The 22,613-nt window shown below is 43.6% G+C and overlaps 2 protein-coding genes across 3 annotated transcripts in view; one reads left to right on the top strand and one right to left on the bottom strand.

The window, feature by feature from the left end:
• Positions 1-1,907: 1,907 nt before the first annotated feature.
• LOC115381667 (low affinity immunoglobulin gamma Fc region receptor II-b-like) lies at positions 1,908-18,661 on the bottom strand. 2 transcript variants are annotated; one of them, XM_030083188.1, is made up of 6 exons: positions 18,445-18,661; positions 17,237-17,518; positions 16,276-16,539; positions 16,066-16,185; positions 2,803-2,874; positions 1,908-2,498 (listed from the first exon to the last, which is right to left on the bottom strand). In XM_030083188.1, exons 1-6 carry the CDS (start codon positions 18,473-18,475, stop codon positions 2,446-2,448), a joined length of 822 nt encoding a protein of 273 aa, XP_029939048.1. In that variant the 5' UTR covers positions 18,476-18,661; the 3' UTR covers positions 1,908-2,445. The 2 variants fall into 2 exon arrangements, with proteins under 2 accessions (XP_029939048.1, XP_029939057.1); XM_030083197.1 differs by having other exon boundaries at positions 16,066-16,182.
• Positions 11,122-22,613, top strand: part of LOC115381459 (endophilin-A1-like) — a 34,182-nt gene continuing 22,690 nt past the window's right edge. Inside the window, exon 1 of the mRNA XM_030082858.1 lies at positions 11,122-11,132. The gene's annotated coding sequence lies outside the window, so the exon portion shown is untranslated. The remainder of the gene's footprint in view (positions 11,133-22,613) is intronic.

Raw genomic sequence — 22,613 nt, 5'->3', positions numbered from 1 at the left:
AGCTCACTTAACTGGGTTGTTGTTTTTTTTCATCATCCCTCCTGTTGTCCACTCCACCTGGTCTTGTTCCTGCAGTACCACCACCTGGACACTAGAGGGCTCTCGTTTTATTTACCCAACACATGTGATGCTCAATCAACAGCATCAGTTTTCAACTGACTTAAGCTTGTATTTTTTCTTTACTCATTAGCTGTTTTCTTTGTTTTTTTTTTAATTTATTTTAATGTTTTTTTAAAATCTTGTAGGCTATTACTTTTAGTCAAATTTATTTGTTTTTTCTTGTCTTTATGTATTTATGTTAATTGATTTGTTTAAAGCATCCATTCCAGTCAGTACTCTTAGTATTTAGACAGCTGCTTGATGTGGCATAAAATACATTTTCGTGATAACTTTATTTTTTTAAATATCAGGGTTTTGTTCAGTTCCACTGGAGCAGTGTGTATGAGGGTGAAATGTTTTATTTTGGAAGATTGCTTTTCGTCAACGTCTCACTGTCAGTGAGGAACTGAAGGAGATGAGGAGTCCGGGTCAAGAGGTCCACTTCTTCTTCCCTTCCATGAATGGGAGGATTTAAGGTGGAGCACTGGCTTCTCCAGCAGCAGAACTCAGAATCACGTTACCTTTTTTACTCAATTGAGTAAAACCATAAAAAACCCATAGTTGTAAAACATAAGATTAGTTTGTTGAAAATGTGTTAGAAAACCAACTATAATCAGCTAAAAAGAAACCCATCCTTAAAAATAAACCCAAAACAAATCACCTAAACCACTGATTCTCAAACTGTGGTGCGCATACCACTGGAGGAAGATCATATTTTTGGAAATAAAATTAATTTGAAAATATATTCTGAAAATTGTACCAAACCTAGAATTAAAATCTATAAAAATTGCTGTAAATGTCGCCCCTACTGTTTTCTCCCGTTTTATTATTATTTGTGATTATTGTGATTATTTTATTACTTATTTGTGAATTTTGAGGGTTTCAGTCCGCTTCATATCACTTCCTGCCACAGGGGGGCAGTAGTGGTTAACACTTTGAGGAGCAGGAGGAGGACGAAGATGGAGATTCATAACTTTACTGTTGGGCTGCTGTGTTCTCATTTTTTATTTTTATCTGCAGCTGCTGTCTGCTGTTGAAGTTGTAAATATCCACCAGGGCCTGTGTTAATCTGGTATTTCAGTGTCGACACTGGATGTTGACCCGAGGTGGACGTGGCCGACGCGCCGTTCACTCCCGCTGCCTCTCGGGTACCACTCCGACGGCTGTGAGAGGCTCAAAAGGCTGCAACACACCAGCTGTTTGCAGCAGGTTTATTTGAGTCCTGTGAAGATACGATCCGATTCCCCTTTGAGCTCCTGATCTTGGTTCTGGCCCGGAACCTTCTTTTAGCGGTGTCCAGGTTCCCGGGGAGCGGTTTTGCCACGTTGCCACACTCACAACTCTCCTTCCAAGTGCTGTGTGCATCTTAAAGAGCAGACTGGAAGGAGCAATGTGGATTACCAGCAGATTATCAGTAAGAAACGGCCAGTTGGTCACAGAAAGCAACATTTCAAGTAAAACAGTGACTCTGATGGGTTTTTTTTTCCTTCCATAAAACAACACAGAGAAAGGGATTTCTATGGCAGAATCATTTATTTACAGATACAGACGGCGCTCCTTCGATGGGCGTTCTGTGGAGGTCCAGTGACGAGAGGCTCGCTGCATGTTCCAGAGTCCATCTTGGTCCCAAAGCCAGGCTCATCCCAGCACTGATGGAGGATGTGGCCATCTGTGACCCAGAGAGTTCACACTGCCACCTACAGTTTCAGCTCATCACTGCACTAAATTCTCTGTTTGCAATCTGAAATTCCTCCAGAAGCCCCCCCCCAACCCCACCCCACCCCCCACTGAAGCAAGTGAGTTAAAAATGTTCCAAAAAAAAAAAAAAAAAAGAAGAGAAATAATTAAATTCAGAAGTAGATTGCTTCAGTATTTCATGATTATTTGTGGTTTTGGTTAAAAAAATTTCTGAATAATTCCACTTCTGGTTTCATCACGTTGCTTCTGGTTTCGGTTTTCATGGAAAACACGAAGCGTGTGAGATCAGACACTTTGAGGCGCGTGCAGGGCAATCCCGTGAGTTTGTCCATCTGTCGATAAACAGTTTGGCATTTATATTGTTGTGGTTTTTAGCTGAAATGTGAAGTTTGCATCTTACATTCAGGTCTGTTTTCTAAAGAACACATTATTGAACTATGGCAGTTTTCACCACCTGAAGATTAAAATAAAAGCAACAAAACACCCTCTGTGGTCCCGGTTCTTCTCCAGTGCTTTAGTTTGGTGGAAGATCGATGACACTGCAGAGCCAGAGAGACTCAGTCTGATCTGAAGACACTGAAGAGACAAACAGCTCCTCCAGAAAAGGATGTTAAAGTCTTCTTTCAGGCCAAACATCCCTGAGATGCGTCAGAGGCTCTCCAGGTTCAGGGTGGAGTAGAAAGTCGGTTCCGAGTCTAAATCTGAGGAGGAACAAAGATTACACTGTCAGGAACTAGGAAGTAAGAACAGAAAACAGAACTCTGGAGCACTGGGTTTTTTACCCTCTGCTGTGACTGCAGGCTCAGACAGCTCACCGCAGTTTCCTTTGTTTACCTCAATCTTTAAAGGTTTAAAAGTCTGAACTACCGGACGAAAAGCTGATGCAACTCGACGTCACTTCAGGCTGATGAATTCAGCATTAAAGGGCCGATGCTTTAGAGTGTTTAGAATACTGTCACCATGGCGACAGGAAGTGTTGCACCATTGGACAGTGTGTTTTTTCACCTGCCAGTGTCCGAGCTGTGCCCTCCTGAGTGATGGTGACGTCGGTGTAGGAAACGGCTTCTTCAACTCCACCTGCAACACAGATGTCTTTAAAACTCGGGATTCAAACGTTTAGATCAGTGTTTCTCAATTGATGGATCACGACCCAAAAGTGGGTCGCAGTTCTTGAGTCTATTCACCCTCCCAAACAGTAGATGGCGATATTTCCCTGTCATGCGGGTTGACACCCTCCATTTGTCTAGAAAAGACCATGTTGTAATCGGTGCTATATAAATAAAGTTGAATTGAATTGAACAGGAAGACCTGGAACCAGCAGATTGCCCCGTAACCCAACCTCAGACCACTTCAGGGACTTTCTGGGAAAGTCCTCATCACTTGTGCATCTGAACTCAGATCTGGATCTTCCAGGTGAGCTCTGGTCATCCTGAGTCTCGGCTCAGACCTTCCAGCAGCTGCAGTGAGAGGAAGTCACATGGAGCACAATGCATTCTGGGTAAGCTAAAGAAACGAAGCCAGCGGTGCGAGTCAGAAGAAGCAAAGAGAGTTGGAAATGTCTGAAGGTCATCGATCGATGATCAGAAGACGAGATATCACGGTTGTTTGTGGCTAGCTGCTAGCCGGCTATTTGGGGCGGGACTTGAGTTGTTATCCAATCAAATGAGCCGATTTTCTTCTTCAACAGTTTTAACAGGACTGTTATTTATTCAGAGAGGATACTTAGCTCAAGCTTTTTGAAATGACTTCTCAGTTCCACTTTTTTATCTCATGTTTGTGACTGAAAGAACCGCTGAAGTTACTGAAGTTAAAAGGTTCAAGTTAGAAAATAATTAAATTGCAGCTTATTGAACGTTAAAGAGAATATTTTCCTCTCTAGTTTTGACACTTGTCAGTTGCTCAGGTTCACCATGAACTCGTTTTCGTGTCGACATCCCATCATTATTTTTTATTCTGTCTCTGGTTCAAACTGTCTTTTCATTCAATAAATCTGATAAAACTTCGTAGATTTGGGTCACGACTTGTCATTCGGGGAAGTCCTGAAGTCAGACCACCTGTGAACCACTGATCTGTCTTTTGTTGTTTGTTTTTTCTATAACAGCGGCTCTCAGGGTGAGATAAAATCTCACTAGGATCTTGACGTGAATTCTTCCATCACGTCAAAAGATTGATTCTAACCTGCTGACTGATTGAGGTTATATAAAGAAACTGATAATCACTGGAATGCATGAAAACCAGCCTGACCGGTGCCTCCTTCAGTCTCGTGAGCTCACTTCTTGTTTCTGTCGCTATATTTAGACACGGGCACTCCCCCACTGTTCATGTGATAATACGTTTTATGTCGTCATGGGATTCCTCTCTGCTTGGCCTGCAGTGTTTCCTTGGAGCTGTTTGAGCTTCAGCAGGATTTCAGTGTGCAGCCTCACATCGCAGCAGCTGAGGTCAGTATCTTTATTCCCTCATAACAACTGGCGTGTTAATGTCGGCATAGAATAATGTGCATGTGCTGCAAAAGACTGTGAACTGAGACGAACTGTTCAATGGAAACTAATTTTACAGATCTGACAAACTGCAGTTAATTGTAATTCAACAAAGAAAAGTGCAATTACCTGATTTTCCCAGTTAGTTAGCAGACTTATTCATTTCATAACTTCTCTGGCTGCAAAGATCAAGGTCAGTCAGATAAGAACAGCCAGTTGACAAGGCCACCATAATAAAGAAAGTATGTGCATCCTGTTGCTGACCTGGCTCCTCTGGGCCCTGATGGCTGGTTCTGCCCATAATCAGTGACGTGCGGAGGCACTGACGCTATCATTCAGTGTTCTGTCTTGTATAAAATGTAAATCAAATGTAAAATGTTTTCCCTTTTTTGTTTTGGCAACATTTCATGTGTTTTTGGTGTCCTCTAGCGGACAATCCTGGTCTTTATGTGTGGTGTGCATTTTATTTTGAATGGATCTTTGTTTAGCGGAAGTGACTGTTCAACAGCTGAGCAGATGATGTCAACTGTCGGTGACGTCCCAACGATCGCAATGTCTTTATATTTTTGAGGTTGCATCGCCGGTCAGTGTTTTAGTTATATTTAAAACATGTTTATTTAGTCTTTGTAATACTCTCTAGAAGCTAAGGTTAGGCTGAGTGACTTTATTAACTTTGTGAGTTTATCGTCTGAAACGCAGGATCGGCGAGATGACGTCTCGGCCGTTACTAAATTGTTTATTACTTGTTAGTACATTTTGTAAGACTTTACTACAGTCTCAGGTGCATGTTTTAATTGTATTGTTCCCTGCTTTTTTTAGTTTCACCGTTCTAAATGTCAATAAACCTGCTGAGACACAGCTAAGTCCGCAGAGTCGTTGATATGAGGAATGCGGTGAACATCCATAACGTCTGCAACGGCACAGTGAAACGGCGGCATCCAAATGGGAGACCTTGCGGTCATCTCCACGACCAGAGTGAATCTACGCTGACCACTACTACGCCACAAGCAGCACGGCATCCAGCAGTGTTCCAGCAGTCGTCACTGGGTCAACGCAACATGTCCGCCGAGGCACCGCCGGGGAAGCCGCCGCCAGACAGAGGGGCGTCATCCAAGGCTTCTTCATCCAGCAAGTCGACCTCTTACAAAACCCGATCAGATGCTGGCTCTACAGATTCTGCCGCAGCCAGAGCAAGGGCAAAAGCTGAGGCAGCAAAGGCTCGTTTTCGTTTTGCAGAAAAAGAAATGAGCTTAAAACTGGAAAAAGCCAAACTAGATGCATCTCTTGAGCTACTACAACAAGAAAAAGATGTAGCCTCCGCTGTAGCAGAAGCAGAGGTTTATGAGGCAGCAGCCGCCTCCCAGTTAGACGCAAGAAGTAAGCTGTCACCTTCTGAAACAGAAGAACGCACTAAACAGTATGTCCTAACCCAAGCTACATATGTAAAAAGTGAAAATGAGAGACCACATCAAGCACATACTTCTGTGCAAGTTGACACAAAGGAAGATAAAATACATTTTCTCCAAAATCCCAGCTACACTCAATATGAACCAGTAAATTCCCGTTCTCATCCCACCCAGCCTGCAGATACCAGTTTGTCCCACAAGGTGGCAGCCTCCCCCTATCATCATGGCATGCCTCCTTACCCATCACCTAGAGAAAATAATAACAGTGATGTAAGTGATTTTATAAGATATTTTGCTCGAAGAGAAATAGTTGCAACTGGATTACTCCAATTTGATGATAAACCTCAAAACTTCAGGGCATGGAAGCGCTCATTCAGCAATGCTACGAGAGGGTTGGACTTAACAGCAAGTGAAGAAATGGATTTGATGTTAAAGTGGCTCGGTAAAGAATCGGCCGGGCATGCAGAACAAATCAGAGCCATACACATAAATAATCCTGTTGCTGGTCTTGTCATGATTTGGGATAGACTTGAACAATGTTACGGCTCAGCAGAAGTGATTGAGGATGCCCTATTTAAAAGAGTAGACTCATTCTCCAGAATTACAAACAAGGACTATGTCAAGCTCAGAAAGTTTAGTGATTTGCTGATGGAAATGCAGTGTGCTAAATCTGAAGGCGACCTTCCTGGTCTCTCATTTCTGGACACAGCCAAAGGTGTTAATCCCATTGTCCAGAAGCTCCCATTTAATTTGCAGGAGAAGTGGATAACAGTTGGCACGAACTATAAAATCAAAAACCATGTCTCTTATCCACCATTTAGTGTTTTTGTGGACTTTGTTGCTCAAGAGGCAAGTGCTAGAAATGACCCTAGCTTCCAGTTCTCCTCTCAACCTGATGCTCCTCTCAAATCAGAGAAACAACCCTGGAGAACAAACAGACAAAGAGAAATATCAGTGCACAAAACTGAAGTGGTCCCCAGCTCTAACTCAGACACAAGGGAAAACAGAAATAGGAAGATGGACAGTGACAAACTCTGCCCTATTCACAAAAAAGATCATCCTCTTCCAAAATGCAGAACGTTTCGCATGAAGTCGCTTGATGAGAGAAAAGCATTCCTGAAAGAGAACAATATCTGCTATAAATGTTGTGCCTCTTCCAAGCACATGGCGAAAGACTGTGAAATAAAGGTGCAATGTTCTGAGTGTAACAGTGAGAAACATTGTGCTGCTCTTCACCCCAGTCCAGCTCCATGGCAAAAAAAGACTGACCTGGTGGAAGAGCATGGCGGGGAGCCAGCCAACTCAGAGACAAGTGCTGCAGAGAAAGGTCCTACAGAGCCAGACGGGATCAACTCCAAGTGCACTCAGGTTTGTGGTAAAGACGAAGCAGGCAGATCATGTTCGAAAATCTGTCTTGTTAAAGTCTACCCTGCCGGCTGTCCCAACAAAGCAGTACGACTCTATGCCATTCATGATGAACAGAGTAATAGATCATTAGTCCGCCCTGAGTTTTTTGAGCTGTTTAATGACTCGGGTCCTAGCGCTCCCTACTCACTTAAAACATGCTCAGGTGTGAAAGAGAGCATGGGCAGGAGAGCCACCGGCTATGTAGTGGAGGCTTTAGATGGTACAGTCCACATCCCACTCCCTAGCCTCATTGAATGCAAAGATATCCCAGATGATAGGGATGAGATACCAACTCCCAGTGCAGCCAAGTATCACAGGCACCTAAGGTCTGTGTCTCATTTCATTCCTGACCTGGACCCTAATGCTCAAATTCTAATGCTACTTGGACGGGACGTAGTAAGAGTACACAAAGTCCGCAAGCAGATAAGTGGCCCTCACAATGCACCATACGCACAAAAATTGGACCTTGGGTGGGTCATAGTGGGAAATGTGTGTCTAGGAGATGTCCACAAAACTTTGGCAGTGAAAACTCTCTTCACCAATGCAACAGAGAAAGGCCGTCCCACAATGTTTGAGCCATGTCCAAATGTGTACAGTGTAAAAGAAAAGCACTGCGACATACAAGTTCCATTCAGTCTCAGCACTCAGCTCAGTGACAGCACATGTGAACCTGATCATTTAGGATGCAATGTGTTCAAACAAACCAGACTAGACAATTACATTGCACCCTCCATTCAAGACAAAGCTTTTCTGAAAACAATGGAAGAAGGTTTGACAAAAAACAAAGACAGTAACTGGACAGCTCCATTGCCTTTCAAATCTCCACGCCCAAAGCTCCCCAACAACAGATCTCAAGCACTCAATCGTCTCATGTCACTCATCCGTAATTTTGATAGAAAAGAGGAGATGAAAGAACACTTTATCTGCTTCATGGGCAAAATATTCAAAAATGGGCATGCTGAAATCGCCCCTCCTCTAACAGATGGCGAAGAATGCTGGTATTTGCCACTGTTTGGCGTCTACCATCCTAGAAAACCAAAACAGATCAGGGTAGTCTTTGACAGCAGCGCCAAACATGAAGGTGTGTCATTAAACGATGTATTGTTAACTGGACCAGACCTTAATAACTCACTTCTTGGAGTCCTGATGCGCTTCAGAAAGGAAGCAGTTGCATTCACAGCAGACATTGAACAAATGTTTTACTGCTTCAATGTTCGAGAGGAAGACAGGAACTATTTACGCTTTTTGTGGTTCCGTGACAATGATCTTTCCAAAGATGTCGTTGAGTACAGAATGACCGTTCATGTGTTTGGAAATGCCCCATCGCCAGCAGTTGCCATCTACGGCTTGCAACAATCTGTCCTCCAGTGTGAGCCAGAATGCGATCCAGATGTCAAGCAGTTTGTCACACGTGACTTCTATGTGGATGACGGGCTGAAGTCTCTGCCCACCGTTGAAGATGCTGTGTCACTTTTACAAAGAACCCGTGACACACTTTCAGAGTCAAACCTTAGACAACATAAAATCACGTCAAACAGGAAAGAAGTCTTGGATGCATTCCCTTCCCAAGACCATTCCAAAGATCTAAAAGATTTGGACTTTGATGCAGACTCAGTCCCCATGCAGCGTAGTCTTGGAATTCTGTGGGACATAAAAAGAGACTGTTTTACCTTCAAAACATCAGATGAGACTAAACCATTTACTCGACGAGGTGTTCTATCGACAATAAATAGCCTTTACGATCCATTAGGCTTCGTCGCGCCAGTCACTATTCAAGGAAAATCCATCCTCCGTGAGCTTACCGTTGAAAATGGAGATTGGGATACTCCATTGCCCCCAGAAATGGAAGAAACTTGGACACTCTGGAAAAATTCACTCAAAGAACTGTCTGAACTGTCAATTCCCAGAGCATACACAAACATTTCACCTTCTACTGCTCTAAAAAAAGAGCTGTGCATTTTCTCAGATGCATCTACAAAAGCGATAGCAGCAGTAGCCTATCTAAAAGTGACAGATGCAAAAGGAAACTGTCAGGTTGGCTTTGTTATGGGCAAAGCAAAGTTAGCACCACGCCCAGATCAGACCATACCGCGATTAGAACTTAATGCAGCTGTGTTAGCAGTAGAACTTGCAGATCTAATCTCAGATGAACTGGACATTGAGTTGGACCTCACTACGTTCTATACAGACAGTAAAGTTGTCTTAGGTTATATTTACAATGAAACACGTAGATTCTATGTCTATGTCAGCAACCGTGTCAACAGAATTCGCAGGTCATCTCAGCCAAGTCAGTGGCATTACATAACCAGCAGTCAGAACCCAGCAGACCACGCCACTCGTTCTGTTCCTGTGTATCAGCTACCCCTCACTAACTGGCTCACTGGCCCAGACATTCTGTTCCAAGATCAAAACTCTGCTGATGGCTCTTATGAACTTGTTGAGCCCAACACTGACACAGAAGTCAGACCGCAGGTGTCTACGCTCAAAACTACTGCCTGCTCCAAGCAGCTCAGCTCTCAAAGATTTTCAAAGTTTTCCACCTGGAAATCCCTCACCCGTGCACTCGCTCGTCTTCTGCACATCATTCACAATTTCAGCTCATCCTCATGCAAGCCAAATCAGTGTCATGGCTGGCACTACTGCAAAACAGGACTAACAGTAACTGAACACAACCAAGCACAAAATATTGTCATTCGAGCAGTGCAAGAGGATGTATATGCTGACGAAATAAAGTGCATACAAAGACAAGACAAACTTCCCAAAACCAGTCCATTGAAAAACTTGGATCCCTTTTTAGACACAAATGGACTCTTACGAGTAGGTGGTCGCATCACTAACTCAAGCATACACGAAAATGAAAAGAATCCTATCATTGTTCCTGGTCACCATCACATCTCAGCACTTCTCATTAAACATTACCATGAGCAAATTCGTCACCAAGGCCGCTTGTTCACAGAAGGAGCGGTTCGTGCTGCAGGGTGGTGGATAGTTGGAGGCAAAAGAAAGGTGAGCTCAGTCATCTATCACTGCGTAACATGCAAACGTCTTCGAGCACCTCTGAGTACACAGAAGATGGCAAACCTCCCTCCAGACCGTCTCACAACAGACCCTCCATTCACAAACGTGGGCATAGATGTGTTTGGCCCATGGTTTGTATCTTCAAAGAGAACCAGAGGACATACTATTCAAAACAAAAGGTGGGCTGTTATTTTCACATGCCTAAGTATAAGAGCAGTCCACATTGAAGTGATAGAGTCACTCGACACATCCAGTTTCATCAATGCTTTTCGAAGATTTCTTTCTGTCAGAGGACCTGTGAAAACCATCCGCTCTGATAGGGGCACAAACTTTGTCAGTGCATGCAAAGAACTGAAAATTCCCTCCAGCATAAACAATACAACTGTACAAACTTACTTGAAAGAACAAGGTTGTACATGGATCTTTAATCCACCACATGCTTCTCATTTTGGTGGCTCGTGGGAAAGGATGATCGGTCTTGCACGGAAAATACTGGACACAATGTTTTTCCAGCTCAAAAACACTAAGCTCACTCATGAAGTTCTTGTTACCTTGATGGCCGAAGTGTCAGCCATTATAAACGCTCGACCCATCGTTCCCATCTCAACTGACCCAAACGACCCTCTCATTTTGACCCCAGCCACTCTGCTCACTCAAAAGGAAGCTCCTCTTCAAGCACCAGCAGGGAGCTTTTCAGTGTCAGACCTCTACAAACATCAGTGGCGCCAAGTCCAGCACCTTTCAAATACCTTCTGGGACAAGTGGAGGAAAGAGTTTTTGCCTACACTGCAGCCACGCCGCAAGTGGTAATCTAACCAACCGAACATCAACCCAGGGAGTACAGTTGTACTCAAGGACAGTCAGTTACCCAGAAACGAATGGCCTCTTGGACTTGTAACTGAAACATTAATTTCAAAAGATGGCAAAGTCCGTACAGTGGAGGTTAAAGTTGTTAAGTCAGAGGGTACTAAAGTATTAACTAGACCTATTTCTGAACTTGTTGTATTGGTTCCATCATAATATTCTGTAAGTTATTTGTGGCGATGAATTACGCCAGACGGGGAGTGTTCTGTCTTGTATAAAATGTAAATCAAATGTAAAATGTTTTCCCTTTTTTGTTTTGGCAACATTTCATGTGTTTTTGGTGTCCTCTAGCGGACAATCCTGGTCTTTATGTGTGGTGTGCATTTTATTTTGAATGGATCTTTGTTTAGCGGAAGTGACTGTTCAACAGCTGAGCAGATGATGTCAACTGTCGGTGACGTCCCAACGATCGCAATGTCTTTATATTTTTGAGGTTGCATCGCCGGTCAGTGTTTTAGTTATATTTAAAACATGTTTATTTAGTCTTTGTAATACTCTCTAGAAGCTAAGGTTAGGCTGAGTGACTTTATTAACTTTGTGAGTTTATCGTCTGAAACGCAGGATCGGCGAGATGACGTCTCGGCCGTTACTAAATTGTTTATTACTTGTTAGTACATTTTGTAAGACTTTACTACAGTCTCAGGTGCATGTTTTAATTGTATTGTTCCCTGCTTTTTTTAGTTTCACCGTTCTAAATGTCAATAAACCTGCTGAGACACAGCTAAGTCCGCAGAGTCGTTGATATGAGGAATGCGTGAACATCCATAACGTCCGCAACGGCACATTCAGATTTACAGACGCCATATGAGCCTCCAGAGCAGCGTGTTCACAAGAAGCACACAAAAATAAAAGGAATTTAATAATAATTTAAAAAAAAAAAACAGAAAAAAAAATGTTTCACATTCTTTCACGTTCATGCTTTGGCTTTTGCCTACCATACACTTATTCAGTGCTTTGGTTCCAGCACACAAAAAAAGTACATTTAATTTTAAAAAATGCAATTACGGTCTTATCTTTACTTATAATTGAAGTGATGCACCGCTGTAAAGTCTTTAAGGTCGCAATATTCTGACTGAGTCCAAACACTATCACAACTGGGTGAGAAAAGCAGAGAAGGCGCTGTCTCAGAGGACATCCACACCGCCAGGCTTTTCTTGAGTAGCAGTCTGTTTTAAAGGAGCAGGTTTTCAGATCCCTGCTCTGAAGCAAACCTCTCAGCTCTGGTGTCGGTCTGCCTTTAGCTATTATTTCCTCCTTCGAGCAGGAATCCAAAGTTGAGAATTGTTTTAGTTTCTGAATGTAATCCTGAATTCCCAATGTTTGACAAGGCGACCAGAAAAAAACTGACGACTCAGCACTTGACACGCTGCCTGTAAATGGCTTCTTCCACTGCCATCCCCTGCCTCCTCTGCCTGCAGGTCACTGCCCATCATGTCCATCAGTCTGTTCAGAGTCCTCCTCTCTGCCGCCGTCTCCAGGTCAGTCCAGGTTCATGCCCACCTCAGATCCAGCCCTCTGGACTTTTTTATCCAGCCTGCCTGAGTTATTTTATGTTCTCCTGCTGCTGATGGCAGCACGGTGGCTGAGTGGTTAGCGCTCTTGCCTCACAGCAAGAAGGTCCCGGGTTCAATCCCCGGACCGGGGATTGAACGGGCCTTTCTGCGGGCCTTTCTGTGTGGAGTTTGCATGTTCCTCCCCGTGTCTGGATGGGTTTCCTCCGGGATCTCCGGTTTCCCCCGTCAACCGATAACATGCACTATAGGTCAATCCTCCAGTCAGGTGATTCTGACCATTAACCTGACCCCACATCTGGAGATGGGTCCCCGGGCGCTCCCCGCAGCTGCCCACTGCTACGGAATGCCTCAGTGGCATCGATGGATGGGTTAAATGCAGAGAAACAAATTTCGTTGTACTGTATTCACTGTATAATGACCAATAAAGTACCTTACCTTACCTTACCTGCCCCAGAGCACCACAGCATAGAACAGGATGCTGGCTACAGATCGGACAACAAAGTCCTCCACCAGACTCCTGTACTCATCCTCTCTGCTGTCCCTGATGGATCCCGTGATGGCTGTGTCATCTGCAAGCGTCTGCATGTGGCTCAGCTTTGAGTTGTGACAGAAGTCTGAGGAATTCAGGGGAAAGAGGAGAGAGGCCAGCACTGTCCCCTGAGGAGCCCCTGTGCTGCTGACCAGTGTCGGATATGGTGTCCTTCAGTCTGACATCCTGTGGTCTGTCAGTGAGGAAGTCAGAGATCCAGTCCACCGGGCACGGGTCCACTCCAATTTCCCCTCAGTAAGGGGGGTGGATGGTATTGAAGGCACATGAGAAAGCCACAAGACGGATCCTGACTGTGCCACTTCCATCATCCAGGTGTGGGTGGGTTCGATGGAGGAGGTAAAGCACGGCGTCTTCCATCCAAAAAAATGTCCCGTAGGCAAATTGCAGAGGATCCTGGGCGTGCTGAACCTGGGGCCTGAGGAGGTGGAGGGGGGAGGAAGAGCCGCTCCAGCATCTTCATCAAGTGTGGAGTGAGCTCCACCAGTCGATAGTAGTTCATCTCACTCGGTCGAGTCTTTTTTGGTACCGGGATGATGCAGGATGTCTTCACAACATTGCGGTACTCGGCAGAAACATGCACGTCGACCTGACGCCGAGCAGCTTTTACTCCCATTAAACCATGTTTCCAAGTGAAAACTGAAACTTATGGTGCGTTCACACCGGACGCGTCGCGGGCATCGTCGACGATTGTGACGCTTCAAGCACGACGCTTGACACCAGGTGGTCACAAAGCTCACGACGCTTGCGACGCTCTTGATGCGCGTCAGTTTATTTGCGCGAGGGAGGCTGATTTCTGTTTCCCGCTATGGCGGATCGCATCAGGAGAGCGGCTCGGCTTTATTTGTTAAATAAAGCTAGACCGCATCGTCGTCGGAAAAGTCGCTATTGGCTGCTCTGCTCCTCTCTGCTCTGCCTGCAGCAGGGGGCGCTGCTGAGACTGACCGCTGTGAGAGCTTTGGGACGGGGGAGGGGCTCACGGCACCCGCTGCTCATTGACGACAGCAACGAGACGTCCTGTCACGTCTCCAGAGCACCAGAAAAGGTCACTAGATTTGTCGCTAGTCGCTTTTGACAAAAAAAAAGTCGCCAAGAGGCTTTGGAAAGTCGCCAGATTTAGCGAGAAAGTCGTCAACTTAGCAACACTGGGCGGCCCGCATCGGTCCTCGGATCACTCGTAGTGACGTAGCACCGGAGGGATCGTCTCTGATTGGTTGACGCCCAGCGGCAGCGCGTCGAAAGTTCAGTTTTCCCAACTCTCAAAAAGCGACGCTCACGACGCTCCTGACGCCGGGGACGCGCGTCGTGGGCGTCGATGCTCGAAACGCTCGAAAACTGAAAGTTGACTGCACCAACTGCACCAAGACAGAAGTCTTCAATACGGAGACCACAAGTGACAGCCATCAACAGGAAACGAGGTGGTTGTTGTGTTTAGATTGAAACACGGAAATAACGCCGTCAGCTCCTTTTCTCAGTCGTCCCCCACGCTCCGCTCAGTCTGGATTTAATCTACTCCAGAAAGTTACCAGTGGGTCTGCATGTTTCTGTCATCACTGAGTACCATAGGTACATTTTTGCCAGTTTAAAGTGGCGTTTTTCTTTCCATTTGGCCTTAAAATTCTGTCCTTACACTGAAGCCGGTGTAAATTTAAAGACAGTTACAGTAGTACAGTGCGAGCGACCACAGAGGAAGGAAGCAGGAAACACTGATGAAAGACTCAACATTAAGCTCCCACTGATGATCAACAGCAACCTGAGAATCATCATGAGTTTTCATTCAGAATCAAAATTAAATTCCATTAAATAACACTGAAAATGGCCTTGTGAATTCTCCATAAATCCAAATAAATTTAAATAAAGCAGTGGGTTTATTATGATTTTAAAGTGTAATTAATTACCCCCCCCCCCCCCCCCCCCCCACACACACACACACGCACTATTTTAAATGTGTTTTTCACAACAATTGGAACACCTTTTAAATTGTGCATAAAGCTGTTTTGCTGCTTTTTTTTAACAACAACAATAGAAAAACACATAAACAAACTGCTTCTAACAAAACGTACAAGTCTGGTTGCAATATATATATTCAAGAAAACAATAAATAATATTATGGGGTTTCCTATGTTGATTGTTTTGATTATTTTTAATATAATTTCTAATCTGGAGGTATTTAAAAAAAAGTGTTTTTGCTGAGATTGTAGCTGGAGAACAGTTACTCAGAGGTCGTGAGAATAAATATGTTCTGAAGTGGAAATAAATAAAGATGATTAAATATGTTTTCCACTTAACTTCAAATCAGAATTACTATTTCTTGATAACACGAAGGAGAATACTTTAATTTGGAATAATTAGTTCTAGAATAACAAAATATAATGTAACTACGGTCATTGTTTGACTTCCTGGAGTTCCTCAGGAATCAAACCTGGATCCACTTTTCTTTTCTTCAATAATCTAAACTCAGGTTCTGTCAACACCACGTTTTCAAGAGGAAACGTTAAACTTTCTGAGTGTTTTCAGGTGCGTTTACACGAGGATGGTGCTCAGAGTCTGAAAAAGCTCAGGGTCAGTCTTCGTGCAGACAGCTGAAACTGTGGTCCTGCTCCTGCTAGTGGTCCAGGTCCTGCTCCTGAACCTGCTCCATCGGTTAGCACCACCCAGATTGAGTTTTTTTGTCGACGCGACTCATTTTCTGGACTCGGGTGAATCTGAGTCACTCAGTAAAGTGATCCAGGTCAGTTGAGTCACTTCAGGTTTTAGCTGGTATTGTGTTACTCTTTAAACTGATTCTTGCCAAGGAGTCAACCAGTTCGCTATCTTACTTTCCGCTTAGCAAATCAAATTTTTTGGGTTTGAGTGTGAGTTACAGTAGCACAGGAAAACCGCCAATGCTACCAGACAAAATGGAGAGCGAGAAAAATGTCTCCCAACAGTGAGGACCTCAAAATGTGTCGAAGTCAGCATTTATGATCTTTACGACACCGAAACCCGAAGATGCAGAAGCTCGTCTTGTGCTGATGTGAGAGTGGCCTGACCTTTGAATCTCCTGGATAGAGCGAGCAGCAGCATCAGTGCGACGATCGCCAGGCAGACACCAAACACAGGAAACAGAATGCGAGTCATGAGCGGGCCCGTGGTCGGCTCAGGTCGCCCTGCTTCAGGAAGACAGAGACCACAGAAGGTTGTCCCAGATACAAACAAACAGACAATAGAAGAATTCAGATCCTCTCCAGGCTGATTCTCACCTCTGACCGTCAGTCGGCTGAGCGAGGACTCTCCAACCCCTGAGATGTTACACTTGTAGAGTCCTTCGTCGGACCGAGACACACCGAGGACGCTCAGGTTTCCTGTCGAGCTGCTTCCAATCAGGAAGTCGTTCTTGTAGAAGTTTGAAGAGAATCGGGACGAATTGGGGGAAGAAGAGGAAAGATCCCGACTCCTGCAGATCAGCGTCACAGTTTCCCCCTCTGTCACCGGAAGAGCAGGACTCTCCAGGATCACAGCGCCACCTGCTCACAAAACACACACTCAAATATATGTGAGAAGTCAGAACTGTTGATGATGGGCTAAGCCCCGCCCCCAAATGCAAATGAACCAGTAGCATTCCACTGGCTGGAAAGGCAGAGTCCATATTCTCATGGGGATGTCAAAAAGGGCACAAGGTGTTTCTGAGAGAATTATGGAGAGAAGAACACTCATGTTTCTGACATTCTGACAAGTTTGAAGAAATTCCAACATGTTCACATGGAAAAAAAAAACAAACAGCATTGACATTGTTGTCGTCCTAATCATGAGGAACACCTGAATCGCCTGGACCTTCTGCATCATCAGTCTAAGATATCCACCAACAAGTACACCTGAAAGTTCAGTGTCAACGGCATAATGTCACTGAAACTCTGGAGTTCAAGATGCAATTGTTGGTCTTTCGGTCTGAGTTTAACTCAGACAGTTCACAGAAGTAAAAATGCATGAAACATAATTATTTCACCTCCAAATTTAAAAGAAGTTGACGTTAGTCCGATCAGAAAGGTCTTATCTTTTGTACACAGGCTCTGTTCTGGACTTTAGATCCACCTGGAAGTGTGAACTCAAGGAAAATGATGTTTGTCAGTGTTGTTGTCAGCTGTGAGGGTCTGCTGTTCTGTTGCTCAGTAGAGAATGTGAGGAAAACCATGTTTATTGCAGAGATTGAAGAGACAAACTCACCTGTCACGATGACGCTGACAGTGTCGCTGAGCTCTCCGGCCTCAGACTCGCACCAGTAATCTCCAGTGTCCACTGGGTAGAGAGTGTCCAAAAAGCATTTTGGAACAGAGGATGTACAGAGGTCTTCTACCGAGCCATGTCTTCTTCTCTTAACTCTCCAGTCTGAGGAGTTTCCCTCCAGATCGCAGTCTAGAAAAATCTCATCATGGACGAAGAACTGAGACCTGTTGGGCCGGACCCTCAGAGAAACTGCCAGAACCAGAGGAAACAGCTCGAACCCACCTGTAGACAGAGAATAGGAAACCCTGGTGATCAACTCAGCCTCAGTCCAAACCCATGGGAGACATTAATGCCTGTTGTTGACTGGTTATTTTGTTAATTTAGATGATTTTTGTTGTAAATGGAAAATTCAACATTTTGTATCTTGCCACAAATCAGCTGATAGTATTTATCCAACCACCACCGAACACATGACCGCCGAACTGGCTAGGGCTGCTTCAGTTGTTGGAATCACTGAAAATCCGACTTTATGAAACTTCTCCCAAGGTGGAACTTGTCATCATTTCTCCTTCTCCGTGCAGACAGAGCAAAACACAACTTTTTGAAAGTACTTTGAGTCCATCTCTGTGGAAACAAGGAAAATGCTTGACCTAAAAATGCTTGACCTTGTTTCCACGGAAATGGGGAAAACACAAATTTTTGAAACAGACTGACCTTGTTTACAAGGAATCACGGAAAACACAACTTTTGAAAACACTTGACCTTGTTTTGATGGAAACTAGAAAAAACTTTTTGAACAGTGTGACTTTGTTTACATGGAAACAGGGGAAACACAACTTTTTAAAAATGCCTGAACCTCATTTCCATAGAAATGGGAAAACATAACTTTTTGAAGATCCCCTGACTTCGTCTCCATGGAAACGTGGGGAAAAACACAACTCTCTGAAAATCGTTCCAAAGGTGGAACTTTTCAAAAACACATGGCCTCAGAGACTTGTTTTGGTTTTTTTGACCACATTGAAACTTATCAATATCTCAAAAACACAAAACAACGCTTCATCTTGCTTCAAGCGCCGCTGTGTGAAAAAAGGAAATGTTGCTGGTGGACGGCAGACGCCAGCGGACCGATGATATCTCCAATGTCTGCAGGTTCTGGAACCGAAGCTGCAGGAGATGAAGAACCGGCGAACGGCGTTCCGGTCACTCACCCAGGATAACGCACAGCGTGGTCAGCTCCATGCCGGCCCACCGCCAGAGCCACGGACGCCACGGCTTCCTGCCGAGCGGGGCTTCCAGGTCGGCCTCTGCTTGTTGTTTGCGCGACTGTTTGCAACGCCTCAAATGTCAGACGTGCCACATCCTGCAGCGAAGGCAACGCCACTGGTTTATCTGTGTCTCCAGGATGACGCTCGCTCTGTTCGTGAGGTTTCACACTTTAAGACAAAACTCAAGTGTGAAAAGGCAGAGCAGATAAAGGCTTCTGAAGGCCTTTGACCCCGCCCACTTCACGTTTCTGACTAATCGCCACAGAGAAAGCCACGGGGGCGTTATTGTAAAAAAAACGTTCAAAGATATTCAAAGTTAATAATGTTCACATTCAGCTTCAAGTTCTGAGGCTCACTCCTCAGGCTGACGGCGTACCGCTCTGCCGCCCGGTTCCTCAGTAGTTCAGCCTCCCGTAGCCATCAGTTGGCGCTTTGCCCCAGAGCCTTTGAGCAAACGCGACATCGTGGTGCAGGATGGAATCCCAACGGCACTGAGGAAGTACATATTGATGTTGTGCAGTTTGTGTAATGACTGAGCTGATGGCTGAGGCTTCAGCGCTATAGTATTGCAGGGGTATGTGAACAGTTTATATTTTGAGTTTATGGGTCACTGCATAAAGTTCTTTTACATAATGTATTTATGACATTGTATGAATTATCTTTTCACATAGTTCAGTCTGGATTAAATGAACCGGGGAGTCAGGAGCCTGCAGTGTGGTGTGTCTCAGTCGACCGTCAAACCAGAAAGATATGGTTACTGCAACAAAGGGACGCAAGCTGCCGAAAAACCGCAAAGAAGAAGAAAGGTCCCATAATGGCACCTGTTGCACCGTTGCTTAATTCGCCGTATTATTTATTTACGGACTTACTTTTGTAGCATCTATGCTGTAGTTCTCATTTCTTACTGGTACATTGAGTTCTGTGAGTTCCTATGTTTTCAAGTTACCTGAATGCACTGCTGTGGCCTGAGTGGCTGGGAGGGAGCAGGGGGCGGGACCAGGAAGCGAGTGTGCTTGTGTTTGTGTCAGAGAAGAAGAGAGAGTAGCCTCTCAGCTATTTTTTCTTCAGGTTAGACTGTTGTTTTGCCGTAGTGTTGCCATGGTTACGGCCACGGTCAGTTCTGAAGCTTAATAAACCAGCGTCAAGAGTCCAACTCGTCTTCCCGCTGGACGTTACATTATTATATTCGATGTGACTTATGGCCCGAAAAACACGGTCTGTAATAAATGCGGAGAAAATCATCTGGCAGAGCAGCAGCCAGTAAACACCACCTCAACACTTCCTGAGGAGAACAGGAAGGGAGGGGAGGATGAAAAACGGCATCACTGCCCCCATGTGGTGGCTGAGGTGGAGGACGTGAGGTTCTTGAGCATTAGAAGATAAAAATGCTCTTATATTTTGTTTTTTTCCAAACGTGTGGTGTCGGTACGGTATCGGTATCGGTATCGGGACCAAAAAATGGTTTTGGTACAACACTAATTATAATCATGCAAATCAAAAGTATCCTGCTCAAACTCAATTTTGAGTTCCAACATAACTTTCCATCATAATCCTTTATCAGACATTCAGTTATATAGGATTTTCAACTTTCATCTGTTGCTCTAGAATCAATCAGAACTATTTATTTATTGTTTATACGGTAACTTTTTTTGTTACGGTCTTTAAGATAAAAAAGTGAATCATGTTGTTTTTTCTGTTAACCCTGATGAGGGAATCTGAGTTTTCTGTTTAACAGAGATTTAACTCAACCTGTTTAACAGAGAGAAGTAACTTAACCTCTCAGTCAGTCACTGCAGGAACAGACTAACTGACCCGGACCGCCTCAGGTTTTCCCCCGAACCTCTCCAGCCTCGTTCAGTCATGTTTCAGTTCCTCCTTCCTCCATTCAGCTGGAGAGTTGAGTTTCTCTCACCTGTTAGTTAAATGATCCAGTCAGTATCGATCCATTACAGGAGGTGGAGGCTTCCTAGTGTGATGAAAGTGCAGATTGAATGAGGAGAGAAGTAATTGATCAGGAACTGCTCATCAGACACCACATCGCTGTTCTAACATGTCCAGACATTCATCTTTTTGTTGACAATAATAACAATACATATGAAGGTGATATGTTTGCCAAAAAGGTAGTAGACGAAATGGGAGTTGACGAAACGGTAGTTTTGGTGTAGATGAAATGGGAATTTCAGAGTAGACGAAATGGGCATAAACTATTATTCCAAGGTTTCACTCATTTGAACAATGTTTTTATTTTTCACTTCAAGCTGCTGCTTAGTATGTTTCTCGTTTCTCCCCTGCTGGATTGCTCCTGAATCAATTAAACTGATCATCTAGAATTCAAGCAGTTCTATTCTGTAAGTTTATCTTGATTGTAAAGGACAGCATTGAAAGTGACCCCCCTCCCTATCTTTTAAAGCTGCAGTGTTTCTCTACTTTTTAAAGACATTCAGGCATGTTCAGGCATGACTGTGAACAGTGCCCGCCTCCTTCCCTGTTGCCATGGTGACTCATCAAATCACAGCTCTATTGATGTTGTAATATCATTGTGGGACACTCACCTTACTCCACGTGAAAAGTTGAACAAACTCACATCAGCTGTCGTGGAAAACTCAGACTTCTGATCTTAGATTAGATCAACTCAGAGTTCAGAGTCTGTTGACTCTGCTTTGTCCAACTGGACGTTTCAGCATCCAGCAAAAACCAGAGGTATGTGTTGAGACTGGAGCAAAAAACTGAAGAAAAGAGTAATCAAGAATGCTCAAAAGTTCCAAGTCTCTGCACAAGTTCTTTTAATTCAGTGGGAGGTTGATCAGACAGGGAGATAATCTGAATGCTAGCAATAGAAAAATACTGGGCACCCCGGGCCTCAGCTATGAAGATCTAACAGCATCAGAATCTCAAGCAGAAATGGCGCCGATCTCTCCTTTGCTCGGGAAGTTAAACCTTTGTGTTTGCATGACTCAAGCTGATTGATGGTTACATTTTGATAAAACTGTGACCGTCGCAGGTTGTTTTTCCCGGAGACCAATACAGACAGCAATTGTCTCATGAGACACAGAAGCTTTTTTCTCATGTGGGGAAAGAACAGGGAGTAGATCTACTCCCTGCTCCTAGCCTTGAAACCGGCCTGGGACTGTCAGAATGCACACAGAATGAGCTTTCAGTTACAGCCTGTTATACTGAAGGCCTCAAAACCATGAAACAATCACAGAATACGTATAAAAATGAGGTAAAAATATAGTGAACAGTTGAATCAGTACATATTCATTAGAATGTGGATAAAATTGTAAATAAACAAGTGAATCTCAGCATAATGATTTAGAACGTGATTAATATAGTGGATACATGAGTGATCAGAGCATAATGATTAGAATGTGAATGCTTTATACAACATATGTTATTTTGTTACTTTTATAAAACCAGAAAGAGCTGCATGGTTGGTCATTTGAATACTAAATGAAGTTTTTTTGTTTGTTTTTATTTTACTGCTCTCTGTTGGAAATGTGTTGCTATCATAATGTTGACCTCTGATCAGGCTTTAAGATAAGGAAGGGTGGAAAAGGAGTCATTCACCACAGCTGTAATGTCTGGGATGTGACTGTATCCAGCAATAAAATCATAATAAACTTTTGTGTCAAAAAATCTGGAGTTTCGGTGTTTTGAAGTTCACTGAAGAGGACAAGTGGATATTAAAAATTAAAGGTTATTGATATAAGAAACAGAGAACAATTGGAAATTATTAAAGGCTGGCACAAAAATAAATTTAAAAAGACACAAAATCACACAAAATAAAAAATACAGACTGGTTAAAAAAAAGAAAGGCAGCACAAAATAATCCAAAATAATCTAAAAAGAGGAAAGAAAAAAAAAGAATAAAATGAATAAAAAGTGGCCATATTTGTTTTTTAATTCGCATAAATTACAAAAGATTACAAAAAGAAACACATACTTCTTCAAAACTGATCAAAGAGCATTTAGAAGACACAAAATGATCCAAAATAATCAAAAAATAAATTAAAATAGACAAAACATGATTTAAAATTAATTTAAATTTTAGAAATTTAAGTCATTTTGTGTCTGAAAATAATCAGAAAATTAAAATATACGACAAAATATTG

The sequence above is a fragment of the Salarias fasciatus genome, chromosome 3 (genome assembly GCF_902148845.1).
Source record: "Salarias fasciatus chromosome 3, fSalaFa1.1, whole genome shotgun sequence".
Lineage (NCBI taxonomy): Eukaryota > Metazoa > Chordata > Actinopteri > Blenniiformes > Blenniidae > Salarias > Salarias fasciatus.
This window is presented reverse-complemented; position numbering and strand designations above follow the sequence as displayed.

Excerpts from the sequence above, each read along its gene's own strand:
- LOC115381667 (XM_030083188.1), bottom strand. The coding sequence starts at position 18,475 with ATGGAGCTGACCACGCTGTGCGTTATCCTGG. Across the intron at positions 16,540-17,236 it reads TGTCAGCGTCATCGTGACAG|GTGGCGCTGTGATCCTGGAG; the intron begins GTGAGTTTGTCT and ends TTTTGTGAGCAG. Across the intron at positions 2,499-2,802 it reads CACAGCTCGGACACTGGCAG|ATTTAGACTCGGAACCGACT; the intron begins GTGAAAAAACAC and ends GTTCCTCCTCAG.